Consider the following 25,056-nt stretch of genomic DNA (forward strand, 5'->3'; position numbering starts at 1 on the left):
ATTGCTTCGAAATGTAATTTTACAGTTATTTTATATTTTCACAATTAAATGAAGTAAATTATGAGTAAAGTTGTATTAGAATAAACATTTATAAATCTATAAAATGTAATATGTCATCATTATCGGAAGGAATACGAAAATCACTCGATATGGATATTGCCTCCAACAACACGCAGAACTTGCATTCTGAATCTCAAAAAGCCGGAGACAACAGCGATAAGAATAAAAACAAAAGCGCGGGAGAGTCACAAGGCACTTGTTACTGGTATGAAACACTATTATAAGAGACAAAAACAAATATTTAGATGTTAAGAAATAATTCGTATTTTATGTACATATAATATTCGTATACATGTAATATAATTTAAATATATATAAAAATGATGTATATGATTTCTTTTCTAATTTATTCATTTATAAATTTCAGTGGCAAAGATAGAAATTTAAACATAGTGGAGCTACTGTGTGCATCATGTAACAGATGGTTCCATGAGTCCTGCATTGGATATCAACTTGGAAAATTAGTTCCTTTCATGACAAACTACCTTTTCATCTGCAAGAACTGTTCACCGACAGGACTCGAGACTTTTAAGAAGAATCAGGCCCGTAAGTTATAATTAATTTTGAAACAATTGTGAAACTGATCACAGAAAATTATATTAAGTTACAAAAATACACTTAATTATTTTGAATTGAACAATATTTAGTGCTTAAAAAATTAAGTATAACAAGTAATAAGTATGTAACTAAAAATTATAGAAAAGATACCTCATTAGTACTTATATTTAATTAACCAATGGCTTATAATTATGATGATAGAATCATTATAGTGTTATCCATACCTCCTAAAAAGTGGTCTTTGTAAATTTTCCAATAATTTCTTCGGCTGAATGAGATAGCGCTTGGAGAAGCCAAGCGCTATCTCATTCTGAAGTTGTAGTTATGTTAACTACATAAAAGTAACCAATCAAATTGAGATTCAAACCTCTTGGGTGTTTCAGAATCTAAATGCTAAATGGGTATTATTGATGAGTAAGCCAAGCTGAGGTCACCTTTGAAGAGGCCCTTTGACCTTAGTCATTCCGAGATTACTTTTGTGCCTTTCCCAACCAGAAAAATGGCAATATATAGCAGTTCAAGGCTTCTAGGAAAGCCTTTGAGTTTTCTTAGTTTAAAAGAAATTTTATGTGAAGTGACATCTGTGCCTGACCTCCAAACCTGCAGAAATTGTATAACGCATTGTGATGATTATAAGAACATAAAATCATTTCCAAAATTTTCAATTAACATTTATGCCAGAAAAATCCAATGACTGTTGTGTCTGTGCTATCTAATTCATATTTTCCATATATGTTTGTATCAAAATTTAACTAATGGCCATTGGGGCCTAAAAGTTTTAGAGAGATCATGGACAGACAAGCACAGCATACAACATCTACCTATAAAGTAGATAGACAACCTTTGTTAAGATTGCTGAAAGATATTAGATGTGGATTTCCACCAACCAGTACTATTAGAAATCTATAGATAAGGCTACGTCAAGCAATAGACATTCTAAGGCTGAAATGATAATGTATAAAAAAAAACCAGTATTTTTGGAAAATTATTTGTAATTTATTTATTATTAAGGTATAAATTGATTATTGATAATTATGTCAAACAACGTCTATCAGGTCAGCGAGTCAATTTTTTTCTTTTGTTCACAGCATTCCCACAGATGTGTATTACAGCAATAGCAAATCTGAAGCAAGAAAGTGCTAAGGAGGGTACTAATAAAACGTTGTTTAGCAAAGATCGGGAGATAATACCATATATCGATCAATATTGGGAAGCAATGACTACAATGCCTCGAAGGTATAATTTTGTGTATAAAGCCATAGTATATTATAGTAGAGCTTTACATAGTAAGCTTAACTTAGATATGTTTGTTTCTTGTAACTTCTGAGCTGGCTATTACAAACTCTCTTAATTCCCCCTGCTAGGTGGACCAAAGACAGTTAAAGTAACAGGAAGTTGTTGCAATTACCTTTGAGCACTGCAGCATGCAAAAATTTCCATGTAATTTAAATATTCAACCTTGTGGCCTTTACAAAATTTTTTGGATGTTTTAATAGGTCTTTTAATTTTCCCACAAAATATAATCTATTGTCTAAGTAGATACCGCATCATTTCATTTGAGATTTTGCTTGCACACTACATATTTTATAAGAAAGTTTTTAACCATAGGCTTATGTTATTTTGACAAAAAAAGTACTTGTTTTATATACTTACTCTCATAAATATGAAAAATACATATAAAAACGTACCCACACACTTCAGAGTATTAGGGAGCCCCTTGTTCTTGCTCACTCCGAGAAAAGTCAGCCTTCGAGGTTGGTTGCATGCTTATTGATGGTCTATGAAAATGCAAGAAAAAAATAAACTTTATATCTTTATATATATTCCTAGTCTACATTCTCTTATTATTAAATTGGTTGCAAATATATATATTATATCACATGGTATATTATATCACAGCTGTTCCAATATTCTTTTTGTTTTCCTAGACTTTTAATATTCTCTAATGCTATGTACCAGTCTTTTCTTGTGTAGTGTGTTTTTTTAATGTTGAAGCTTTGATATTGAGATGTAAAGTACTTGCTGAATAGAAGTTTAAGATTAAATATAGAACATGAACAGAGTTGACAAGGTTACTTTGTAATTGTTATTATTTGAGAGTAATAGTTCAAAATTAGTATCGATTGAAGTGTATAATCTATAGTAATTTTATTTATAGATCAAAATGTGAGGATTAACACAAAAAGATATTATATCCTATTTATTGACGCACCTTTAATTTAAGCATATAATAATATTATAGTTATAAAAATTTTTAGTTATTGTTACACATATTTCTTATTGTGAAAATTGTATGTTTAATTTTAAATCATTTGAAATAAATAGAAAATAAATACATTTTTGTGTTAGAATCAGTGATTCCTATTAAAATTTCGTATCTATGAAATTAATAGGATTATAAATGAAGTATTTTCAACTGTGTCAATACATAAAAATATACAATATTTGTTAAAAATATTATAATTGGCACTGTATATTATTGTTAATATTTATTATATAAAAAATATTATATTAAAAATAAAAGTTTCTAAGAAGAAAAATCATATTTCAAATTTTTTTACGTGACATTTTTTTTATTTAACTATATGTCTTATAAAATAAAACTTATTAATAATTGCATAATTTTTGCTATATTACCTGTCATAAGGTAGAAAACTTCTAAATTAAAAAGAAAACGGTAGAAAGCTTGACTTTTCATTATTAATGTCATAATTTTCTTAAAAAGAATTTGAAGTGTGTGTTTATTCGAAATAAAATATAGTTATTCTGTGTGACATAAATATTCAAAAATATAATCATATTTTTTTGAATTATCCTAGGGTGACACAATCATGGTATGCTACAGTCCAACGTGCATTAATTAAAGACATTCAAATACTGTTCACTTATGAAGAAGATCCATCTCAAGGACCAATGTTTGGACTTTACAACATGGAGCCCACGGCCATTAAGCCCAACTACGAGGCCATGATCAAGCAGGGCCAGTTGAAGGTGACTGATATGGGGATTGCCACAAGTAAGTGCAACATATTGATATATACTTTCGGTTTTGTTGTTAGATTATCTTTACATAGGCCTTACTCCAAACTTTCCATTGGACTCTATCGGTACAAATTCTTCTCCAACTGCAAGGTTTGTTTTCCCTCCCGTGAGGTACTACTCTGCAATATCCTCTGTTTATCTTTCTCTTAATGCACCATTTTGCAGTTGTAGTGGCTGTTGAATAAAATTATTTTGTCCAGGAAAGCTGGTGAGTTGTATTATAAATCCAAAATTTTATTTTTCATTATAATCAATGTCTAGGTGTTAAAAGGACAATCTTATAACAAAAAACTTTCCATACTGAATAAATTTTGTGATTGATGTAGTCTTTAAGGGGGTGAATGTATAGCTCGTTTATCAGCAAAATGTTTTAAGGCTTTTACACCTATTATCATACTGTATAAAGCGTATTTCTGAAATATGCTATATTAATTAAATTTTATAGTAATGTGACAACTGGCCAATAATTTCTGGCAGTAAGTCTGCAGAGAGAAATAAACAATAATTAATTTTAATTCCATATACACTTATATATATGTATATATGTATATGGAATTTAAAAAATTTAGAAAGGCTAAGGTATAGCGCAATTAAGGAAAATGTAGATAAATCAAAAACTTTATTTTCAGAAATATCTACATGTATATATATTATATTGTATATATATATATATATACACAATATAATATAGTTTAAAATTCTTACGCCTCCCTACGTTACATTCATAATTTATATATTAAAGCGAAATGGTTAAACCTGTTTCGAGTACACTTTCGAATTGCCCTCCTTAAGAAACAAATTGCGCCCCTGTGTGGGGGTGGGCCCCACGTCAGGAGACACTGGTGAACACACCATACATTACAAATGAGCTATACATTCATTCCTTTACAGTTTTTACACCTATAACCAATGTACTATATTCAATATGGCGGTGATGTGTTTTAGACCACAGTTACTGCTATTTTACAACAACATTGAAACATGTAGTGTTAATAGAACATACTGTTCTACAACATATATACCGAAGAACATAGAACTGAAGTATACTAGTTCTGTGTTGTTGTCAAAGAAATTACTTGAAATAAATTCACAGTCAATTTTTATACAGTGGGGGTAGAAGCCAGAGGAGTATCAGTAATCTTTCTATAATCTGCCGAAGGGTTTAGGCCAGCCAGGAGCAGCAGCTATGATTGGATTACTTATTGTAGGTTGATGTTGATGCTGTAAGCTGTTAGCCCGGGTGATTTTACACCTCATCGGAGCAGAGTTCGATCCGTGAACTTAAAAATTAAAACATTAGGTGGACGCATTCCAGGTACAAGAAGATTTTCGCACGTAGTAATCCGCTCTACCCGAGTAGAGTTGCGTTGTGTATGTACGGTTTAGGACAGCAATGTGGACCACAGGCGTGCCTAGGAGAGATCCGGATCTAACTTAGGGGGGGCTCACGCTGTTCACGGGTAAGGAGCGGACAGCCGCACCCAAAAATTGGGTGTGCTTTAGTTGGAGCATATATTGTTTAAGTAGGGCGAGGAGTGTGATCGGTGAGGAACGTCAGAATGTCAGGCAAGGGGGTTTCCCAAACCTGCAAGTTCATCAGCCAAAAGTATCGTACACCGATCTCTTTCCACCACTACATATGTAGAGTTCCTACAGTGCAAAAGTATCAGTCAATGGTCCCTTTTTGCATTCCTTGGATAAAGTAATATGAAAAATATCTAATTTCAAGAAATCATTATTCTAGGTAGGCATTTACAAGCGCTTTTGAATTGTCGATTATTTTAACATAGGCAAAACTACCACCGCCCACACTAAGAAGAGGCGGCCAAAATCAATAATAGCTTTTCTTAAATGATATTTAATAGTTTTTGATGTGTACATTATAATATCAATATGTGTGTGTGTGTGTGCGTGCGTGTGCGTGTGCGCGTGCGCGTGTGTGCGTGTGCGTGCGTGCGTGCATGTGTGCCCGCGTGTGTGTATGTTTACTCGAATCATCAACAGTTGGCAAGGAGTATACCGCTTCTATGCTATGGACCTCTTTTGAAAAAGCGTTTTATATTTTATAATGCGATCTGATTTTTTCGTCGCTATTACAAAAGTTCTACCAGGCCAGTGCGTTTAATAAACAAAGACAGTTACGTCACCACACCGGAATGTCTCCCACAATAGTGAACGTTATCTGTGAAGTGATTCCCTGAACGCATGAGGTATAATGGTTTCGACAACTATTAAGATATAAAATAACAAACAGATGCAACGCGTATCAAATTGAGACAATTCCTGGTGTTTAATATAATTATCAAAAATTTTTATTTGAGTTCGCTGGAGCCGAGAGCAATCTACGACCCCTCGATCCGAGGGTCTGCTATTGCCATATGGAAAGCAGTTTTAACCCTTTCGCTACCAGCGCCTGAATTAACCGGCGTCTACTCGACGACCCGCGTGTACCAGCGCCGATTTTAGCCGGCATCCACCTTGTAATGTGGGCTTACGTGTAGATCCCTGATTTAAGATTTATCACAGCCAAATAAATTATATAATAGTACTATAATAAACGTAAGCATATACGAATATTTTTAATATAATTTCGTAGTAAACATTTTAATGTAATATATTTCGTATAGTCTCTCATTATAAATAATTTCGTTTTTTCATTATGCTAATTTGAATTAATTATTTTGTACACATCATGTTAATTAGGTTAACTGACAGAGAATGCCTAATGGCATTAAGTCCGCCATTACACGAATTGTAAATTGAATAAATAAATAAATAAATGCTCTAAAATACAGACACAATATGTTTACAGATTAAAAAAGAAAACCGCTAGTGTAGTGATTTAAATATTTTAATATTAAAATTAATACGAAAATAAATTATAATTTTGAAAAGGGTACTCTCAAGTGATATTTTTGTTCAGTATAACAAAATTTCAATCGCATTGGAACATATTTGATGAAGTTATCAATAACAAAATTAGTATGAAGGATTTTGTATCATAAGATAACCAACTCGTCTCATCGGAGACGAGGTCAGATCGTATATCACAGGGGACGTCAACCTGATCATACTTGGGAGAGGCTGGACTTTCTCCTGCCGCTTTTTCTTCCAGCCCCTACGCTTTCAGAAGTAGTAACAGTGATATCACCCAGGCAATAGCAACTACCAAGCCGAGGTTCGGCTCTCTCGGGCGCTTTAGCGTCGTACCGAAGTCCTCTCATGGAAAACCTTTATTCTAGTCACTCCATGGAGCATTCACCGAAGTAATCTAAGATCCCAGCTGCCTCCAAATCCGGTAAAATAGATTATGTAGCGGTCCGAGCTGAGGCTCTCCTGGGAGAGTTCTTCTCTACATTAAAAAAGGTCTCAGGTTAGGCGTTCTTTGCACCGTGCTACTTAAAACCCGCGGAATCTGCAAATGTCATTTGGGCAGCAGTATGGGCAGGAATTTCTATATCTGGCAACCGAGACATACAAGCGTCTAGTGAAACTAGGTTCTCCCGGAAGAGCTTTTGCTACTCTAAAAGAGGTCTTCAGTTAGGCGCCCTCTGCACCCTGCTACTTAAAACCCGCGAAATCTGCAAATGCCATTTGGGCAGCAGTATAGGCAGGGATTTCTATATCTGGCAACCGAGACATACAAGCGTCTAGTGAAAAATTAGTGACGCTACGTAAGCGATTTTGGCCCATTTTATTACAAGTTTGCATATTGTCACAAATGATAATGAGATAAAAAATACGTACGATTTGGCAATTTCTAATTAATTAAATTAAATTATTGCGTGGTTTCTTCAGTTACTTTTTAAGGATAATTTCTTACGCATAAAATACTGTTCCACGCATGAAAGATGCTTTTTAATTGCATTGTGGAAACTATTTTTTAATATATGCGCCATAATTTAAAATCATAAATAAAAAATTGTGAGAAACACGTGATAAATACAAGAAATAAAAATAAACTCGTAACGCCTAAGTTTCGTTTTAGAAAAGTTTATAATCCTTCACGGGGTTTGGTCTATGCATATATAAAAAGTTCTACATGATATCTAAGATATTTTTTCTTAGTTTTAAATATAAGATAAGAGTATGTTATTGAATAAATTTTATTTAAGAGTTTTTAGTTGATCGAAATGCGTGAACTTGTTTTGTTGTCTGAATGCCTACTTGGATAAAGATATTTTCATTTTTCCAAATCTACTTGTGAAATTTTATTTAATTATAATTGTAAATTCAAACTTAATGCACTAATAAAGAGGGTAAAATTTAACACTAAAATCTCATAAAATTTGTAGCATAAACGATGTGAGTAAATGATAAATATTAAAAATAGTTTTCAGCTATAAAATTTTGCTGAAACAATAGAAGTGCAGTACAACGAAGTAGGTTATTGCTTTGACCCAATTGTTCAGTAAGTTTGCAGCGCATAAAAGGTCGCTATAGTTCTAGGCTGCCTACGTTATACTTTTGACGCAATACACTTTAGTTTAATTTAGTACTGTATTGTTTTAATAACTATACCTTATCTTATATTTTATTAAATTAACTGTATCTACAGACTTTGCCAGAAGTTGGCTTTTGCAATCTAATAAAGAAATGAATAAATGTAAAATATTGTTACTTGTTTGGGTCACTTCGATCGAACACTACACAAGAATTTTGCAAATACCCTCAGTTACTCACGCCACAAACTACTTCATCACTTCGTTCTAGCCTTGAGGTCAGACGAATAACTCCCGGCCTTCTTTGAGATCTGTCCTTAAGTACCACAGGTAATTTCTAGACGGTTCTACCCTGGAGGCGAGGTAAAGAAAGAATAAAGCCTCCTGAAGGACGAGCCTCTATTGTAATTCGTACTTTATTTCATCTCACCGCCTGACAGCTGCGTGAAAGAAGAAGGGAAGGACACGCAATATCGCCCGCATAATTTTGTTGCCTAAATTACCCCACTTGTACCTTTTTGTTTTTTACCGTCAGCCCCGACTGGCTCGATCGTAGAATTCGTCCTTTGTTTCTGGCGCTCTCCTTTGTATTAGATATGTTGACAGTCGCCAGAATATTTCACAGTGATCACTTTATTTATTGATTTGATGTCAATATAAATATAACAACAACGACAATATCAATTTGCAGCACGTGAACTGTGAAACGCGTAAAATTCACAGCGATCTGTCAAATGCGCAAATATTTAGTGATTACATTTTCTGAAAATTTTTGCGTATTTTTTGTATAAGATCGTTCTACAAAAGGATTAGGCAAGTTATTAAAAAAGTTGAATGAAATCCCTTAAGTCGTTCTTAATTTATGGCGTATAGACAACTTCAGATTTTTTATACTTTATTCAGGTGGTGATTTGTGATACGCTGTGGTAATTTTGGTCTTATACTTCTCCTATAGTATTACATCATCATTATTATCTTGTTGACGAAAGACTATGACTACATCAGCTTACTACATCAGTCTTGCGCTGCACGCATCTAGTTTCCCGAACTTGACTATGTTGTGGAACCACCTAGTGACCGTCTACCCATGCCGCGTTACATATTAAGTTAAACTATATCAAGTTACCGCCTCGTCGTTTCAGTCTACTTACGAAATACACTGCGAGCCATAGACCTCTCTGGAATATATCAGAGTCCATAACTTTTTAGAAAAGCTAAAGTGGGTCATGGCACAAAAAAGGTTGGAAAACACTGGTCTACAGTAAGATAGATGGCTGACAAAGATTCGCAGAAACAAGCCGTCCATGCCGATAAGGACGGTCAGGAACCTATAGGTTAGGATAACCACTGATCATCCTAGATAAAAGCGTTGCTGAAGTTCTAACAAGTTGCATGAGTTTCGACTCTCTCATGCGCCACCTATTTTAAATACCAAACGCGTATGAGTGGCAGTCCAAGCCGAGGTCCTCTCTTGGGAGCTTCGTGTCCGGTCACCTTGTAGACCGCCCATCTAAAGTTTTACGGTCCCCCAAACCGGTAAATGATGCAAGTGAAAGTCAAAATAGCTTTATTACATAAAATCATTACAATCCTCTATAATCGTCAGCTTAAAATTAAGTATACTTTACTTCGTACTGCGCCACTTACCAAGAAGAATTAACAAGAAACTCTGTAATATTTTTTGATGAATATGTTAACCAAAAAAAATTTTTTTTCTTAAAATTGGAACAATCAGAATATGTTCTGAAATAGAGTACTATGCCTTTTGGCAGAGCGAGTGTTTCATAATTTTTTTGGACTAAGAGAAAAATTTACCGCATCGCTTGGTAGTTTGTTATTGGATCGTACACATTGACCTATAAATGACCTATAAAACTCGAGCCAAAATTTCCGAGTTAGTCCTCGACAGTAACTTATGTAAAGGTTTGGGCAAACAAGCGTTCAGCATCTTTAAATCCGTGGAATCTGTGAACGTCAGTAAAGAAATAGTGTAGATCAGTGTTTCCCAATGCGGGTCCCACAGCTGCAATTTTGAAATGGACTCTACACGAGTTTTTCTAGTATTTTAGCCCCTCCCCCCAAAAGGAGATTTCTTGTTTCCCATGTCATGTGTAGGGCAGAGAGGTACGATTCGATTTTTATTGTACTTTCTCCTTTATTCCCCCACAATTTATTTTTATCTTTCCTTATATGCTTAACAAAATCTTTCATTTTCCGCCTTCTGATCTTCTTTCCCACATCCTTACTTCCCTCATTTACATTCCCGATCACAAGTTGTTCTTATATTAGAGTATGTCTAAACGAGTTTAACCGAAAGTCTTTAAATATTTATATAAAATTATATTAAATATATACAATTATATTAAATATATATTTAATAATAAAAATATAAATTATATTGGGGCGAAACATGGCACAAAAAAGGTTGGAAAACACTTGTGCAGATGCAAGCTGAAAAAAATCTACCATTATTAAAAATGTGAAATATTCAAAAACGATACAGTGAATGCTCTTTATTCGCTGGGTATATGTTCCATAAATATGTCGCTAATACTGATTATAAGGGATACGTTCCTAGGTGACAAAATAATACATATATGTATATATAAATAAATATATTTATATATATATATAGTTGTATACATACATATACAAGAAATCAAATTAAATTAAGTTTTTGAAAGCCTCTTCAATTCAGACTGATACGCAGTAGTCGCATTAGTAATTTGTCTCTTAAAAATAAGACTGTTCTATAAACTTATCAATGTTAACAAAGATTGCAAAGCTCATTTGCCATTCTTAAACCTTCACTAAGACATTTGAAATTAAATATCACAATCCAAAACTTTTTAAAGCTTCTGTAATGTGCTGTGATTTTAACATTTCCTCCAGTCTCACAGATATATTTCACTTTTTTTATTAGTTCATTTGACGGTATTTACAAAGGATATTGAGTTGGATACATATTGGAATCCTTTTATTATATACAGCGAATGGATCGATTTTTATTAATTCGCGGATAGTGAAAACGCGAATGGAGGAAGCGCGAACAAGAGGCTTATACCTGTATTTATTTACTTTATTGGAGATAGACAGTAACAAAAGGCAGTAAGAAAGTACAAACTTAGAAGCTTAGAAATATAAAATTAGTTACAGTTGTTACCTTATAACTATCTCACTGAGAACATAAAACGATTTATAGTCAAACAATGAAAAAACAAATAAAAATAAAAACATTACTAAACAGGGATCAAAGACTATAGTTTATATATTTATATTATGTTTGTTTATATATTTATACTATATTTATATTATGGTTTAAATTGCATTGTATGTACTCAATAATTTCGAACGAAATTGTTTTTTAAAAGATACGAGAGAGCACGAGAATATATCACTAACATATGAATTGTGGAGGTCACACATTCTGTATAAGGGTGCACGTTTACCGATATTTGTTCTAGCCGTTGATAAAAAAAGAGAGATCTAGAACGGATATAGGATAATATCATAAATTTATTTATTTTCCTAATATATCAAATTAATTAGTTTTAACGTTCATTTATATAAAATATGAACTCTATAAAAGCTATACAGCTATAATATCATTGGCGAATATAAAGCTCAACGAATCCGCTGGCTTGGTCACTTGGAGCGAATGGGATCGGATCGGAGCGTGAAGGTAGGGACCTGGAAAAACCGAGGGGTCGAAGACCAGTGGGTAGACCCAGGTATTGCCGGATCGATCGCGTTGAGGCAGACTTGCGCGAATTGAATGTCAGCCAATGGCAGACGATGGCGCAAGATAGAGGAAAGTGGAAGTCTCTCGCTTCGGAGGCCAAGACCCACTTTGGGTCACTGAGCTAGCGGAGTAGAAGTAGTATAAAAGCTGTCTTTCAAATGTGAATACATTACGACGTGTACAGATGTATTAACATGTGTGTGTCCAAATATTTATGGCCCTAATAAATATTGGCGCACATGATATATCGTCTTGTTATGTAATAGTCACATATAAATATACATTTATAGCATTACGTTTTATTTATTTAGCACTAGCTATCTCGGCATACTTTGTGATTATGGAATATATTGATAAAAAAGTAATGTTATATTTTTTAAAGCGATCGCTACATATATTAAGACAACTACAGAGATAATATATCTAATATATAAAATTCTCGTGTCACGGTGTTCGAACTTGAACTCTTCTGAAACGGCTTGACTGATTTTTTCCAAATTTAATATGCGTATTCAGTAGGTCTGAGAATCGGCTACTATCTATTTTGTATACCCCTAAGTGATAAAGGTTGTTCACACTTAAATTTTTTTTTTATTTTTTTTAACGAAATTTTTTGTTTTTATTTTTTTATGATACAGCATACAAGAATACATACAACCATAAATTTTCACCCCTCTACGATCAACCCTTATTTTTTATTTGTAAATTAAAATATCATTTTTTTTTGCAAAACATCGTTTGCGGGATCAGCTAGTTCATCTATAATATACTAATATATATTTAGTTACCAGAAGTTGAAATTATTAATGATAGTTCGACCATTAGCTGAGACATCCAATTGACTATGGAAGAAGAGTCTACAGCAGTGTTTCCCAACGCCCCAAAGGTGGGCAAAAGGGAAACGTACACGAATTTCTTTTTAATCTACGTTAGAGTTCAGGAGCCAATTTAAACGCTCAAACAAATTTAACGCTCTACGAAGCCGAAATTAGCCGATTGTATCTTTCCAAAGGTTTCTTTACATGTGTAATATTTATCGCCGGGTACTGTATACCAAATTACTGTGTAATTTTGTATTTTTTTTAATAATCTTTTATAATGTATTAGGTTACTTATAAAAAAAAGATACCGATTTCTTTATATTCTACTAGCTGATCCCGCAAAAGTTGTTTTGCAAAAAAAATTAAAGTTTTTAATTAACAAATGTAAGATAAGAGTTGATCGTAGAGGGGTGAAAATTTAGGTTTGTATTTATTTTTGTATGCTGTATCATAATAAAATAAAAACCAAAAAAATTGTCTAAAAAATTAAAAATAAAATTTAGGGGTGGACTACCCTTATCACTTAGGGGTATGGAAAATAGATAGTAGCCGATTCTCAGACATACTGAATACGCTTGTAAAATTTGGTAAAAATCGGTCAAGCCGTTTCGGAGGAGTTCAAGTTCGAACACCGTGACACGAGAATTTTATATATTAGATTGTAAGGTATCACAAGGGACATTGTAAAATTGTAAACAATTGGCTATAATTATTTACAACAATGTTATAATCATGTGTGTAAAAGAGAGGAAGAATGTTGCTTTTCATTTCATTATCGAGATTGGCTTGTGATGACGTCATTAAAATAACGGACTATTTATAGCATGAGGTAAATACTGAACTGTATTTGTGGTCATATTGTTTGAATTTCGTAATAATATTTATTTAATTAAAATATAGGCTTATCGAAAATGTGTACTATTATTTAATTTTCTATAATAAAAGTAAATATAATTATATTTTATGTACTTATTGAACAAGGAAATGTCGTTACGAACTATACATATCTTAATGAGATTATAATAATTTGTTAAACCTTTACTAATTATGTAAGTTTAACGTCTATTACATAGGATAGTATTAAAATAATAGAAATGTGGTTTACAATTATAATAAAATATATATATGAAGTAATGATTTGAAAGTATGCAAGAGAAACAGTAGCGGTGAATATGAGAGATTTAATGCGAACATCATTTGGCCAAATGCAGACAGCGAATGCGCCCCACATAAAACACTAGACCAGTCGAGTATTGAATAAATGACATTGTTCTGACTGTCGCTGTGTTTGTAAACATGGACTTCTCACCCACACCGACGCGTCGGCCGAGGCGCGCTTGTGTGCCGTAGTTACTTGCAAGCTAACGCTCACACAGACGCGTTGCCTCCGCGATTTCTCCATCGATTATTACTATATATACAACCTTGAACTTCATGGCTGGTGAGTTTTTTTTTTTAATTTCTCCTCACATGTGCATCGTCGTTTCGGCCTTGAATTTCTAATTGCGTGGTATCGATAGGATTACAATAAATTACTAATTGTGTACAATTCGGTTTTGGAAGTGGCGTTCTTATCTTATCTCGGCACCTCGTACACTAACATTGTCGGTCAATGAATTTCGGCAAACGCATTTCGACATGGAACGTAAGTGTTTTACGATATTTGATATTACGTTGCATCTTTTTTTTTAAAAAAAAAAAACAGCTTCAGTGCAATTGTCTGCTGCCAGTCGTATCGACGCGTGTCGTTTTATTTTTAAACTACTTTAACGTGTGTATTCTAACATTCTAAAACGTTTTAATTGTGCATAAATTTTGGAGTAACTGCGTCACATTGCTCGCATGAACCACCTTGTAAAATTCCGTTAGTGGGAAAACAAATAGATTTAGAAATGAACTCTTCGATTCTTATTTGATTACGTAACTATCGAAGCGGTATTGATTATTATTCCATAACGGTATGTTTATAAAAATGTCAACTCACGACGTTACAAAGACAATTTACTACAAGAATAATTATATGTTATTTAATCAATCTTTGTTAGTTGATCGGAATGTATGGAACTGTGTTGAGTTATTTACATGGTTGATATTATAATGTACACATCAAACATTGTTCAATTAAAAAGAGGAACTGTTGAGTTTTCTGACCGGCTATTCTCGGATCAAAATTCAAAGTCGATGCTAGCTTACTGCGTATAATGTTAAAGTTATTGACGCTTACTTGAATTAAGATATTTTTAATTTAAATTTAGTTCGACGTAATAGTCATAAAAGCAATCAATATTGTTAATTACATTTCAGTAGCTATACTGAGTCATAGCATATCGCAGCTTTATTAGTGGATGCATGTAAATGAAACCGGTAATTGAATATGGTATGCGAATGTAATGTATTTGTAGTATTTATAGTTTGAGTCTGTTTCTAGTTATTAAAACTCTATTCATAACGGCTTGTAAGTAAAACGATGACGAATTAAAGAATAGTAAAGAAATAAAAGAGTATGATAAAATAATTATTAAAAAAAAAACAAAAATGTAAATGCCCTGTCCCTATCCCCTGTCTCAAAATCAGATGGGGTGGGGGGGTGTACAAGAGGTCCCTAATATCGGAAGTTATTTTAAGAAAAAGTTATCAAAACATATCGAATTATTTTCGATTTTATTTTGAATATACCACAAATGTTAAAAGTGGGAATAATAGATTTTATGAATATATAATTACAACCACGAAGGTCAGGGGGAGTATGGGAGGAGGGCTGAGGACAATTTAAATAAAAAATATACCATCGTTGCTTCTTTTCACCCCAAAGACACCTACTGCAAGGCATGGAACTCCTCCAAAAATATCTTAGCGGTCATGTACCATAATTGCCAAGCTTGGCAAACGGGTTTGCCATCGCAGTGTTGTACGCAAAGTACGCTCCTGCCTTCCTTCGTGAACTTGTTTGTGAGCAGTGGCAATCCAAAATTAATTAATGCATGGATTGTGAATTGTTTAAATTTCGGGAATTGAACCCCCGACTTACTATCGTCCTAGGTGGCAGTACCTTACCGCTAGGTTACCACTGCTCATATATATATATACTATTTATATGTGATATATAAGTAGTGTGAAAGATAATTGCGTCAATTCTTCCGCCAATAGGTCCCGAATTTTCTTTTAAAACTTTTGAAGAATGGATAATTCTTTTTCCGAGGAGAAGTTATTTCAAAATAGGAACAAAACGTTCTACATAAACACTATGTTATTTATAAGGGGTGGCCATGATTTTAGTTTCTATTGAAAATAGATTGTTCTAGAAATATGACATGTACAAGTGATCAGTGTGAACGACAAAAAATACGCATTTCTTACATCAATAAAGCTGAAAATTAAACGTAAATGGTTAATATTTATTTTTAAATTCAGATATTCGTTGAAAGAACTTCAAAAATGAAGATCAGTTTTTAATTTATTATCTATTATTAAAGAGTACTCTGTATGTTTATATCGATTTTCAAATGAAATTGATACACGATCAAAAAAATTTGCGCTCATTTTAATAAGTTCAACTTCAAGAACGGATATTTAGTATATACCGGTATAGCTTAAAAGCAGTTAAAATGGTTTCTTTGTGAAATAATAACTCTGTAAAGAAATCGTTTAAGATGGATGGAATTGATTTTTTTTTTAATTACAATTAAAAAGTATTTAAAATTGTATCATTACGTACGTAATTATTTCATAATTAAAATTAAAAAGGACGACATCTTGAATGATGGCGTCATTGGCCAATCTAGTGTTCATCATAATCATTACAGCTGCATGATGTCCACTGCTGAACGTAGGCCTTCCAAATATATTTCCAAAAAGACCAATTGGAAGCGGCTTAGAAGGTATGTGGAAGGCGAGACGGCTTGGACAACGAGGATGTTACTCCCGGACGCCGTGACGTCCTGTTAGGCACTGGAGCTGAAAACGGTTTTGGACTAGATGTTCAAGGGACGCACAGGATCTGCTGAGTACAAGTATTATAGGTTTAAACTCAGAGTTCCGTGTGCATCAGTATCCCAGCGGTGGGCCAAACCGTGGTGCACTCAATAACGAGCTGTCCCGTATTCGTAAGACAGAGACGGGAGTGTGAGGTGGAGATAAACGAAAGGGTCGAAAGTGGTGTCATCGCTTCATGGGAAATAAGGAACGACTCCATAAATTCCTTGAATACTGTAAAAGAGTTATAAAAGTGGTAATAAATAAATATAAGAATTAAGATTAAGATATAAGGTCGGAAAAATAAAAAGAAATGTAAACAGAGAAATAAAATCATAAAATAGAAATAACGATACGAATTTTAAATTGTAACTGTGATACAAAACAGTGTGGCGAAAGAAGAGAGACGATGTGTGTATAGAATGTTAATGAAAGTAAGAGAACAAAAGAGAATGTGTTGAATGAAATGTAGTAACAGAAATTGTGAAAGTCGCGACCGGAAAGCGCAAATATAAAATCATAATTAAAAAGTCATGTTTACATGACAAACAGGACAAGGATAGGGGCTTTATTTTAATAAAGCCCCTGTCCTTAATCCTTTCGCTGCGGAGCGATTAAAAATGAATTATTCTCTCAGCCATTTATCCATGACAGGGGCAAAATTGATGAACAATTGTATTTGGTTATGTGACAAAATATCCGCAAAGGAACGTATGCAGCTATCGCGTTTGTAACAAACAAATTAATGACCATGAGCATGCAATTATTGACACGATAGTGTGAAGAAATGTACGGTGCCAGAACGCGCTGTTCGCTGAGAGAAAGCCTCTATAGCTGAGGGCCAGAAGGTGCTGTTCGCAGCGAAAGGGTTTTTTTTTACGTACTCTTATTTTGTTTCGGACAAGGACTTTATTTACAAATAATTTTTTTTAGGGTTTTATCTTTATTCTACACTCACTTTCATTCTTCTCAATTTCTTTTATTCTTTCCTCTTATCCTTTACAATATCTTGCAATTATTTTTTGTTCTTTCATTCCTTCTTGCTTCCTTTCCTCATCTTTTTTACTCTTAGGTGGCTAGGTACAATTTTATTTCTAATCTTTATTTTATTCTTACATTTTCTATCATTATCTTTTAATATCACAGGTTTGTTTAGATTAGACTTTTTAATACATTAGATTCTTGTCTTACATTTCATTATTATTTAATAAGTTCTTTTACATGTGCATATTATTCATTTTGGTTCAAGTTTTCCTATTTGGTTTTGTTATTTTTTATTGCATTGCTTACCACCCTGCGAGCAAACGACAGAAATGATGGGCGATGCTTTCCGTATCTATTTTCATTTTAGTCAACGTATCTAGGGCACTGCGCATCCCTGCATGTGCTCAGCAGCGAAAGGGTTAAACATGGTAAGGGGGGGGGGGGGGGAGGGGCGCCTTGAACGAGATGTCCTCCAAAAACGGGAGCTATTAAAACATCGGCTGTATCGTGTTGACAAAATAATTGTCATATAAGCGGTAAATATCATCGCGGGACATGTATGTTGCCACAAACATATTAAATAATTGGACATATGTCAAATATTGTCAAATTATATATATATGGAGAGATGACTATATGAATGTAGCGGATAGTAACTGGGGCCCTCACAGCTAAATTAACACTAAACTAGTGTAGGTTCTCGCCATGTATTTGTATGTAATCCAATTTTTTTTTTATTTTTGTTTATTGTAATGTCATAGGCCAGTATTACGAATCCGAAACTTAAAAAAAATTGCGAATAATATAATGAATACGTAATATTTATTTTAATGGTTTTTGATACAAAACATTGTCCGTTATATTTTGTGGATATATAAATGTATGCAAATAAAAAATGTTGATTATTCATCTACTTATATATCGTGATGCAATGATAATGCTAGTTGCACTGGAATTTTTTTTTATATTTTCGTAGAAATCTTTTATCTTTTATTAGGAAGTATAAAAAAAAGCTATATGAAATCGGTAAATTTTTTAAATGATAGAGAAACAGTTTTCTTTATATATTTTAATATAAATAGTAAATCGTTGCATTATGAGTTATCTCAGTATCTATTAGAGACTAAATAGGTCTTCTAATTCTACATATCTTTTTTTATTAGGTTTTAAATAAATAAATAAAAACTCCGGTCGCTGCAACATGTTTAAAACGCCAGGATATCACGAGATGGTTAGGAAATACTAAATCAGTCTTTGGTAGTTATTTTCCGTTCATAGTTTATATACGTTCTTATTTATATTGATTCAATTTGTAATTAGCGCGGAAACTAAGATATTGTTCACTATCTTACCGTCGTTTTAGCTCATAGACGCCCACTGCAAGGGAGGCCTTACCTCCCCAAAGATATTTATAAGGGGATGTATCATAATCGCCACGCCTATCTACTACCACTACCTAACTTCCTCGATCGTTTGTTTCAAGAAACTTAATCACCATTAATATCATATCTGTTGAAGTAAGCTACTGTTTGAAATAAGCCTTCCCAAAAAGATTTCTAATAATGCTTGTCAGCAAATAATAAGAACGATAACAATCCTATATAATTAATGCAAATTGAATTATATAAGTTCGTATCCCTGGAGTCGACAACAAATAACTTAAACTGTAATCATGATTAATACGTGATTTTAGGTTAAGGTTGAGTGTCACTGCGTAGTAACACCCGATGATGTGTAGATTGATAATGTCATTATTTTCAGTACCACTTGCCGGTAACGTGAAAGGTCGACAGGGGAAGCGACGGCCTGCGGTCGGTGGGCTGGAAGCTGGAGCCCCCGTGGGAAAGAAGGGTCGTGCGAGCGACCTCAACGCTCTCAAACTACCCTCCCATGGCTACCCAACTGAACACCCCTTCAACAAGGACGGCTATCGATACATACTTGCCGAACCTGATCCGCATGCCCCGTTTAGACAGGTGACAATTTTTGTATAAAAATTGATTTAAAATTTTCAATTGAATCTTTATTGAACCATTATTTATTTCTGTGTACTGCTGGTGTACCTAAATAAATAAACAAATTACTAGATTTTGTTTAATAATGTTTTTTATATTTTATATTATAATTGACATTGATACTGCATAGGAGTGTCTTGTACATAGGTATTCACAAAGAGTTACTAATCTATTGAAGCCTAGTGAAAGAAATAAGAAGCTTATCTTTTTAATGTAAACCTTATGTACATAGATACTTTTTGCAAACGAACTGTCAATTATATCCAATGAAGTTTTTGGTTTCCTTTGTGTCATCGATCTGAGTGTACCGTATGTAAAATAAAGTTTTACGAGATACCTACTTTTTCTTAGCCTGAAAGGAAAGACTAAAAATAAATTTTGAAATAATTATTCTGTTATGAAATAAAATTTTAGTTGAACGAAATGCGGGGAACTTTGTTAACTCATTAACTTAGTTGACTATATGACGTATACTTAAACTTAACCATTTTTAAGTTTAATTTAAAAAGAGCGACTGTCCAGTTTCTGGTGGATTCTTCCCAGCAGATCAGCATTTCGAGCTTACTGTAATATTAAAATAATTTACGACCCAAAATGTCTGTAAATGCCTGCTTTAATTTAAATTTGTATGGATCCAGGAGTTCGACGAGAGCAACGAGTGGAGTGGCAAGCCGATCCCGGGTTGGCTGTACCGTTCGCTATGTCCAGGTGTAGTGCTTCTGGCGCTGCACGACCGGGCTCCGCAGCTCAAGGTCGCAGAAGACCGGCTGGCTGTCACCGGCGAGAAAGGCTACTGCATGGTTCGCGCCACCCACGGTAAGTTCACGTAAATATTCTTACTGGGTACAACTCAGGGTCAGAATTTTTTCCCCTGGTCAATACACTAGTTAGGATTTCCTTACGTGATTTTTTTTTCATTATAATCCATTCATAACGACTTGAAGGCGATGTGTTAAGATGACGGTAGTCAAGGGTGGCTTTGGTCTCCTCTATTCCTTCCTTGGTTAACCTACCGAGGCACTGTAAATATCTTTGTTAGCTCATGCCATCATCATCATTACTTTAGATATATTTTTGCTCTGGAATCAACTTAATCCACGAAAATTTCTATATCGAGTCATCACTCTTATGGTGTCAGTACATGTAAATTTTCCAGCTATATTATCACGCTGATGGTTTGCAAACTGTAATTTCCGGGGTTTCTTTCCCCCGTGCAAGGCTGTAAGGCAGGGCAATGAAAAGGCTTTTCTACATCCGCAGCCTCGCCAGCGAAGGCCACCCACTCATTATCTAAAAAGAAATATCTTCCATTATCGTTCCAAATTAAAGCATGGCGGAACTTACAGTACCTTACTGCTTGGCTTCTTCACCTAACGCTACCTGAACTCGCCATGGTCTATCATCCTATGTCCAAGAGGACCAAGCAATCTTTTACTAACAAGTACGGACTCTTTTCTCCCACTGCAACGAAAAAAGTCTTTGGTTCTACTGCCAAGCAAAATTCAGCCCTGGTAGATTATTGACTGGTATGTAGAGCGGCGCATTGTATTACCGATACCTCTCTTTCTCTCTCAAAAAGAAGCAGAGGCAAGCAGATCCACCTCTGTTCTGCAACCTTCCCGTTCGCCACTCGTTCAAAGTGAGCATAGACACAAAGTAAAACCAGACAAGACAAGATATATTTGACAAGATGTAACGCAACACTGTGCCAAAACAATCCCGAGACGAACTCTAGACAAGAATATGCAATTTGTACCTGTTGTCTGTTGGCCTTATTAAACCAATATGTTAAAATGTATGAGATATTGTTTTAAAATATTAGTGTAATATTGTAGTTTCTGATGGATCTTGTTTTGTGAGGACAGGCGTATCTCGCGGCGCGTGGTACTGGGAGGCGTGCGTGGAGGAGATGCCGGAGGGCGCGGCGACAAGGCTGGGATGGGGGCGCCGCTACGCCAACCTGCAGGCGCCGCTCGGATACGACAAGTTCGGCTACTCGTGGCGAAGCCGCAAGGGCACCAGGTACTATAAACTAATTAATATACAAGTCCATGCAGAAGACAGCTGTTTATAACGGCTTGGAAACCTCTGAATTAGCTCAATCTTTTATTTAAGGTTTAAAAAGGATGGTTGATTTAAAGAGGCCTCTTTGCTAAAAATCAATTACTGGACATTATCTTGCTCCATCGATTTCTAATAGAACCGTTAGGAAGCAGCTTATATCCATCGTCTTCTGACTAGCTTTATAGCTTTATAGCCGCTAGCATTATAACGAAATAGCTTATATATAATTTAAAAATCATTTTACGTATAAACCTAAAAATTAGTGACATCTCCTTTTACAACTTGCTAATAATTATGTCAAATAACAGTTCAACTCTACCTAATTTATATTACAGGTTTCACGAATCTCGCGGAAAGCATTACAGCAATGGTTATGGAGAAGGCGATACGCTCGGCTTCCTGGTGGTGTTGCCAGACAGCGCTTCTACTAAATACACGCCCAACACTTACAAGGACAGGGTAAGTTCTCCATTGGACTTTCAAAGATCTAGTTCAACCGTTGACGTCCTGCCGGTAAATACTATAGGTTATTTTTAGCAACGGCTTTTTTCAATGCAACATGTATAAAGAATTTTTCGTGGTAATAACATTTCATTCATGGCCTGTGTAAATGTTAATAGGTTGTAATCCTATCTGGTTGCGAGTATAAGCTAGTACCTATATATATATATATATATATATATATATATATACACACATGGGACAGTTGTTCTTGACTATGTAGGTACATGCTTCATATGAACAATAATGCGTTGTTCTTAAACAGATAGCTATTTTTAAAACTTTAAACACGGTAGGTAGGTAATAATAACCCCATACATTTAATGTTTTACACCATTAACCTAACCTATCTGAAAATAGAGAAACGACATTAAAAGTTTATTATTTAAATTGTCGATGCCTTTTAAAACGTTTGTTCTGCAATATTTTAAATTATCACTATAACATATATTATCAGTATTTATTTATCAATTCATTTATAATGGTTCAATTGTCCCCAGCCTCTAGTAAAATTCAAGAGTCATCTATACTACGAAGACAAGGACAATATCCAGGAATCTCTCAACAATCTGCAGCCCCTGACAGCGAGCAGGATTCTGTTCTTCAAGAACGGGGAGTGCCAGGGAGAGGCATTCACTGATATCTACCAGGGCTGCTATTATCCGACGGTTTCGTTGCACAAAAATGTCACAGTCAGTGTTAACTTCGGACCAAACTTCAAGTATCCACCATCATCCGAGTATAATTATAGACCTGTAAGTATTGTTTGCTAGTAAATTTGTCGAGGAACACTAGTAGTGCTCTGATCTAAGAACCAAAGGCCAACTTATTTTTTTTGGGATATAAATCATCATCATATCAGCCAAGACACCCTCTGCGATCACTTCTCTCTATCTCTCTCTCTCGCTCTACGCTTCATGATGGTCATGCTCTGCCCGCATGCAGCGATTTCCTTCGACGTTAACTATGTCGTTGGTTCATCTAATATGGGGCTTACCACGCCGTGTCTACTAGCTAGTGGTCGCCACTCGAGATCCTCTCGGCCCCAACAATTGTCGGTTGTACAAGCAACATGCACCAAATACCGTCACTTCAGACAAGCAAGCTAGATAGGTAATGTAAATGATACTCTCTAAATATAATATGGAGGATATATAAAACTTTAAAATACATATACATGAGTGATGGCCACATTTGCATATAATGGGTTACAATTGAATTGGCAATTTGATACTACAATATTGCATTGGATGGTTGTTATATATAGGTATATTTAAACTGGTGTCTATGTGTATTGAAACTTTAATAAAAAATAGTGTTTTGGTTTAAGATGTGAAATGTTGAAATTAGTTTATCTATAACACCAAAACAATTAATTTTTTAATTAAAAATGTGCGAGACTGGATAGTCAACCTTACCAACCGGCCATGCAGCTGGCAATCCCGCAAATTATATTGTATCGGCTTAAAAAATTTTTTGGACCAATAATACTTTTAAAACAACATCAAGCCCGTGGGGGGAATATACTTTAACATTTAATTATCTTCTAACACATATGCTCATAGTCTGTCTATTGATTCCTTGTTACAGAGAAAAAAAATAAAAATAATATACATGATTATTGATAAAGGTATAATTTTAAGATAAAAAAGATTTGAAATTATGAAGATAATATATTGAATTTAAAATATTTCGGATTCTTCCTAGGAAAATCAAGAAATAAAAATTGTCAGCAAAACTCAAGTAGAAATATTGATGAGCACTGTCTTTCATTATATTTCTATGGAATTCACCTTTTCAATGGGTCGTTGACAATGATGTAATGTAGCTCATACAAATAGATAAAGATGATTGTATTAAAAAAAGATAATAATTATTGATTAATTAATTTTTCAGATGTCCGAGAAAGCTGAGGAAGCTATATGTGAACAGACAATGGCGGATCTTCTCTACTTGACCGAGAATGAAGGCAAGCTGCGCTTGGACAACTTCAACCTCTGATACTAAGCGCACCGTTCGACGGTGTTAATTGACTTGATTGCTTCCATGCATGTGATGTGATACATTGTGACCTACCTCCGAGGTATTAAACATGTATGTAGTAAACATATGTGAAAAGTGTAAATGAAAATGAAAATTGTCTTACATCAGTGTTATTTACTACTTACATTCATAAGGATATAGTATCAGATTAATCAAACAATCTTAGGTCATATCTCACCTATGACATGTAGACGACAAATGCAAATAGGCACTTTTAAATCGTTAATCATTATTAACTTTATCAAATGTCTGTAAGGTATCACCTGTTTGGAATGCTAATCTGATGAGAAGAGACTGAAACTCTATTGTTGCTCTTCTTAAATCAAATTTAACAATGTTTGATGGATACATTATAATATCAACCGTGCTGAATAGTATGTCAAGTACTACATTATTCAATCATCATAATTCATGGCCCCCGTGCTCAAACAGTGGAAGGAAAATTTGATCATAAATGGCTAAAAAGGATGTGTATATATCTAATGGATTCAGGCGTTATTTTGCGGAAGTCCATCCTAAGAAAGGGACCAATATATAGTTACTTCCGCCATGCAGTCTGCAACTGCTATATATTGGACCTTTCTAACTTAAAATGGATGTGTATAATTATTGCCTCGGCCTGTATTAGTTACTCTTATATAAATTACTATAATCAGGTCTTTAAAGTCACTTATTTTTTGGAGGCATGCATTCTCGACAATTGTTTCCAATTTTTGAAACCCTTACCTCAAAAAAAATTTTTTTTTGGTTATAATTAAACGTGACGTTTTTTTGAAATTAAATAAAATAGTTTTGACCTGTTAAAAATATCG

The 25,056-nt window shown here is 34.1% G+C and overlaps 1 protein-coding gene across 3 annotated transcripts; it reads left to right on the forward strand.

Moving 5' to 3' along the window:
• Window positions 1-24,919, forward strand: ash2 (Set1/Ash2 histone methyltransferase complex subunit ash2). 3 transcript variants are annotated; one of them, XM_068774994.1, is made up of 10 exons: window positions 1-265; window positions 428-606; window positions 1,707-1,854; window positions 3,438-3,634; window positions 19,383-19,597; window positions 20,275-20,452; window positions 21,502-21,658; window positions 22,036-22,159; window positions 22,702-22,956; window positions 24,098-24,919. In XM_068774994.1, the coding sequence occupies exons 1-10, from the start codon at window positions 111-113 to the stop codon at window positions 24,200-24,202; spliced, it is 1,713 nt and encodes a 570-aa protein (XP_068631095.1). In that variant the 5' UTR covers window positions 1-110; the 3' UTR covers window positions 24,203-24,919. The 3 variants fall into 3 exon arrangements, with proteins under 3 accessions (XP_068631095.1, XP_068631093.1, XP_068631094.1); XM_068774992.1 differs by lacking the exons at window positions 1-265; window positions 428-606; window positions 1,707-1,854; window positions 3,438-3,634 and adding an exon at window positions 14,019-14,106; XM_068774993.1 differs by lacking the exons at window positions 1-265; window positions 428-606; window positions 1,707-1,854; window positions 3,438-3,634 and adding an exon at window positions 14,164-14,310.
• The last annotated feature ends 137 nt before the right edge of the window (window positions 24,920-25,056 follow it).

Source organism: Battus philenor, unplaced genomic scaffold (genome assembly GCF_028537555.1).
Source record: "Battus philenor isolate CCGP_79_NKW_IND1 unplaced genomic scaffold, ilBatPhil1.0.hap1 SCAF_8, whole genome shotgun sequence".
NCBI classification, from domain to species: Eukaryota; Metazoa; Arthropoda; class Insecta; order Lepidoptera; family Papilionidae; genus Battus; species Battus philenor.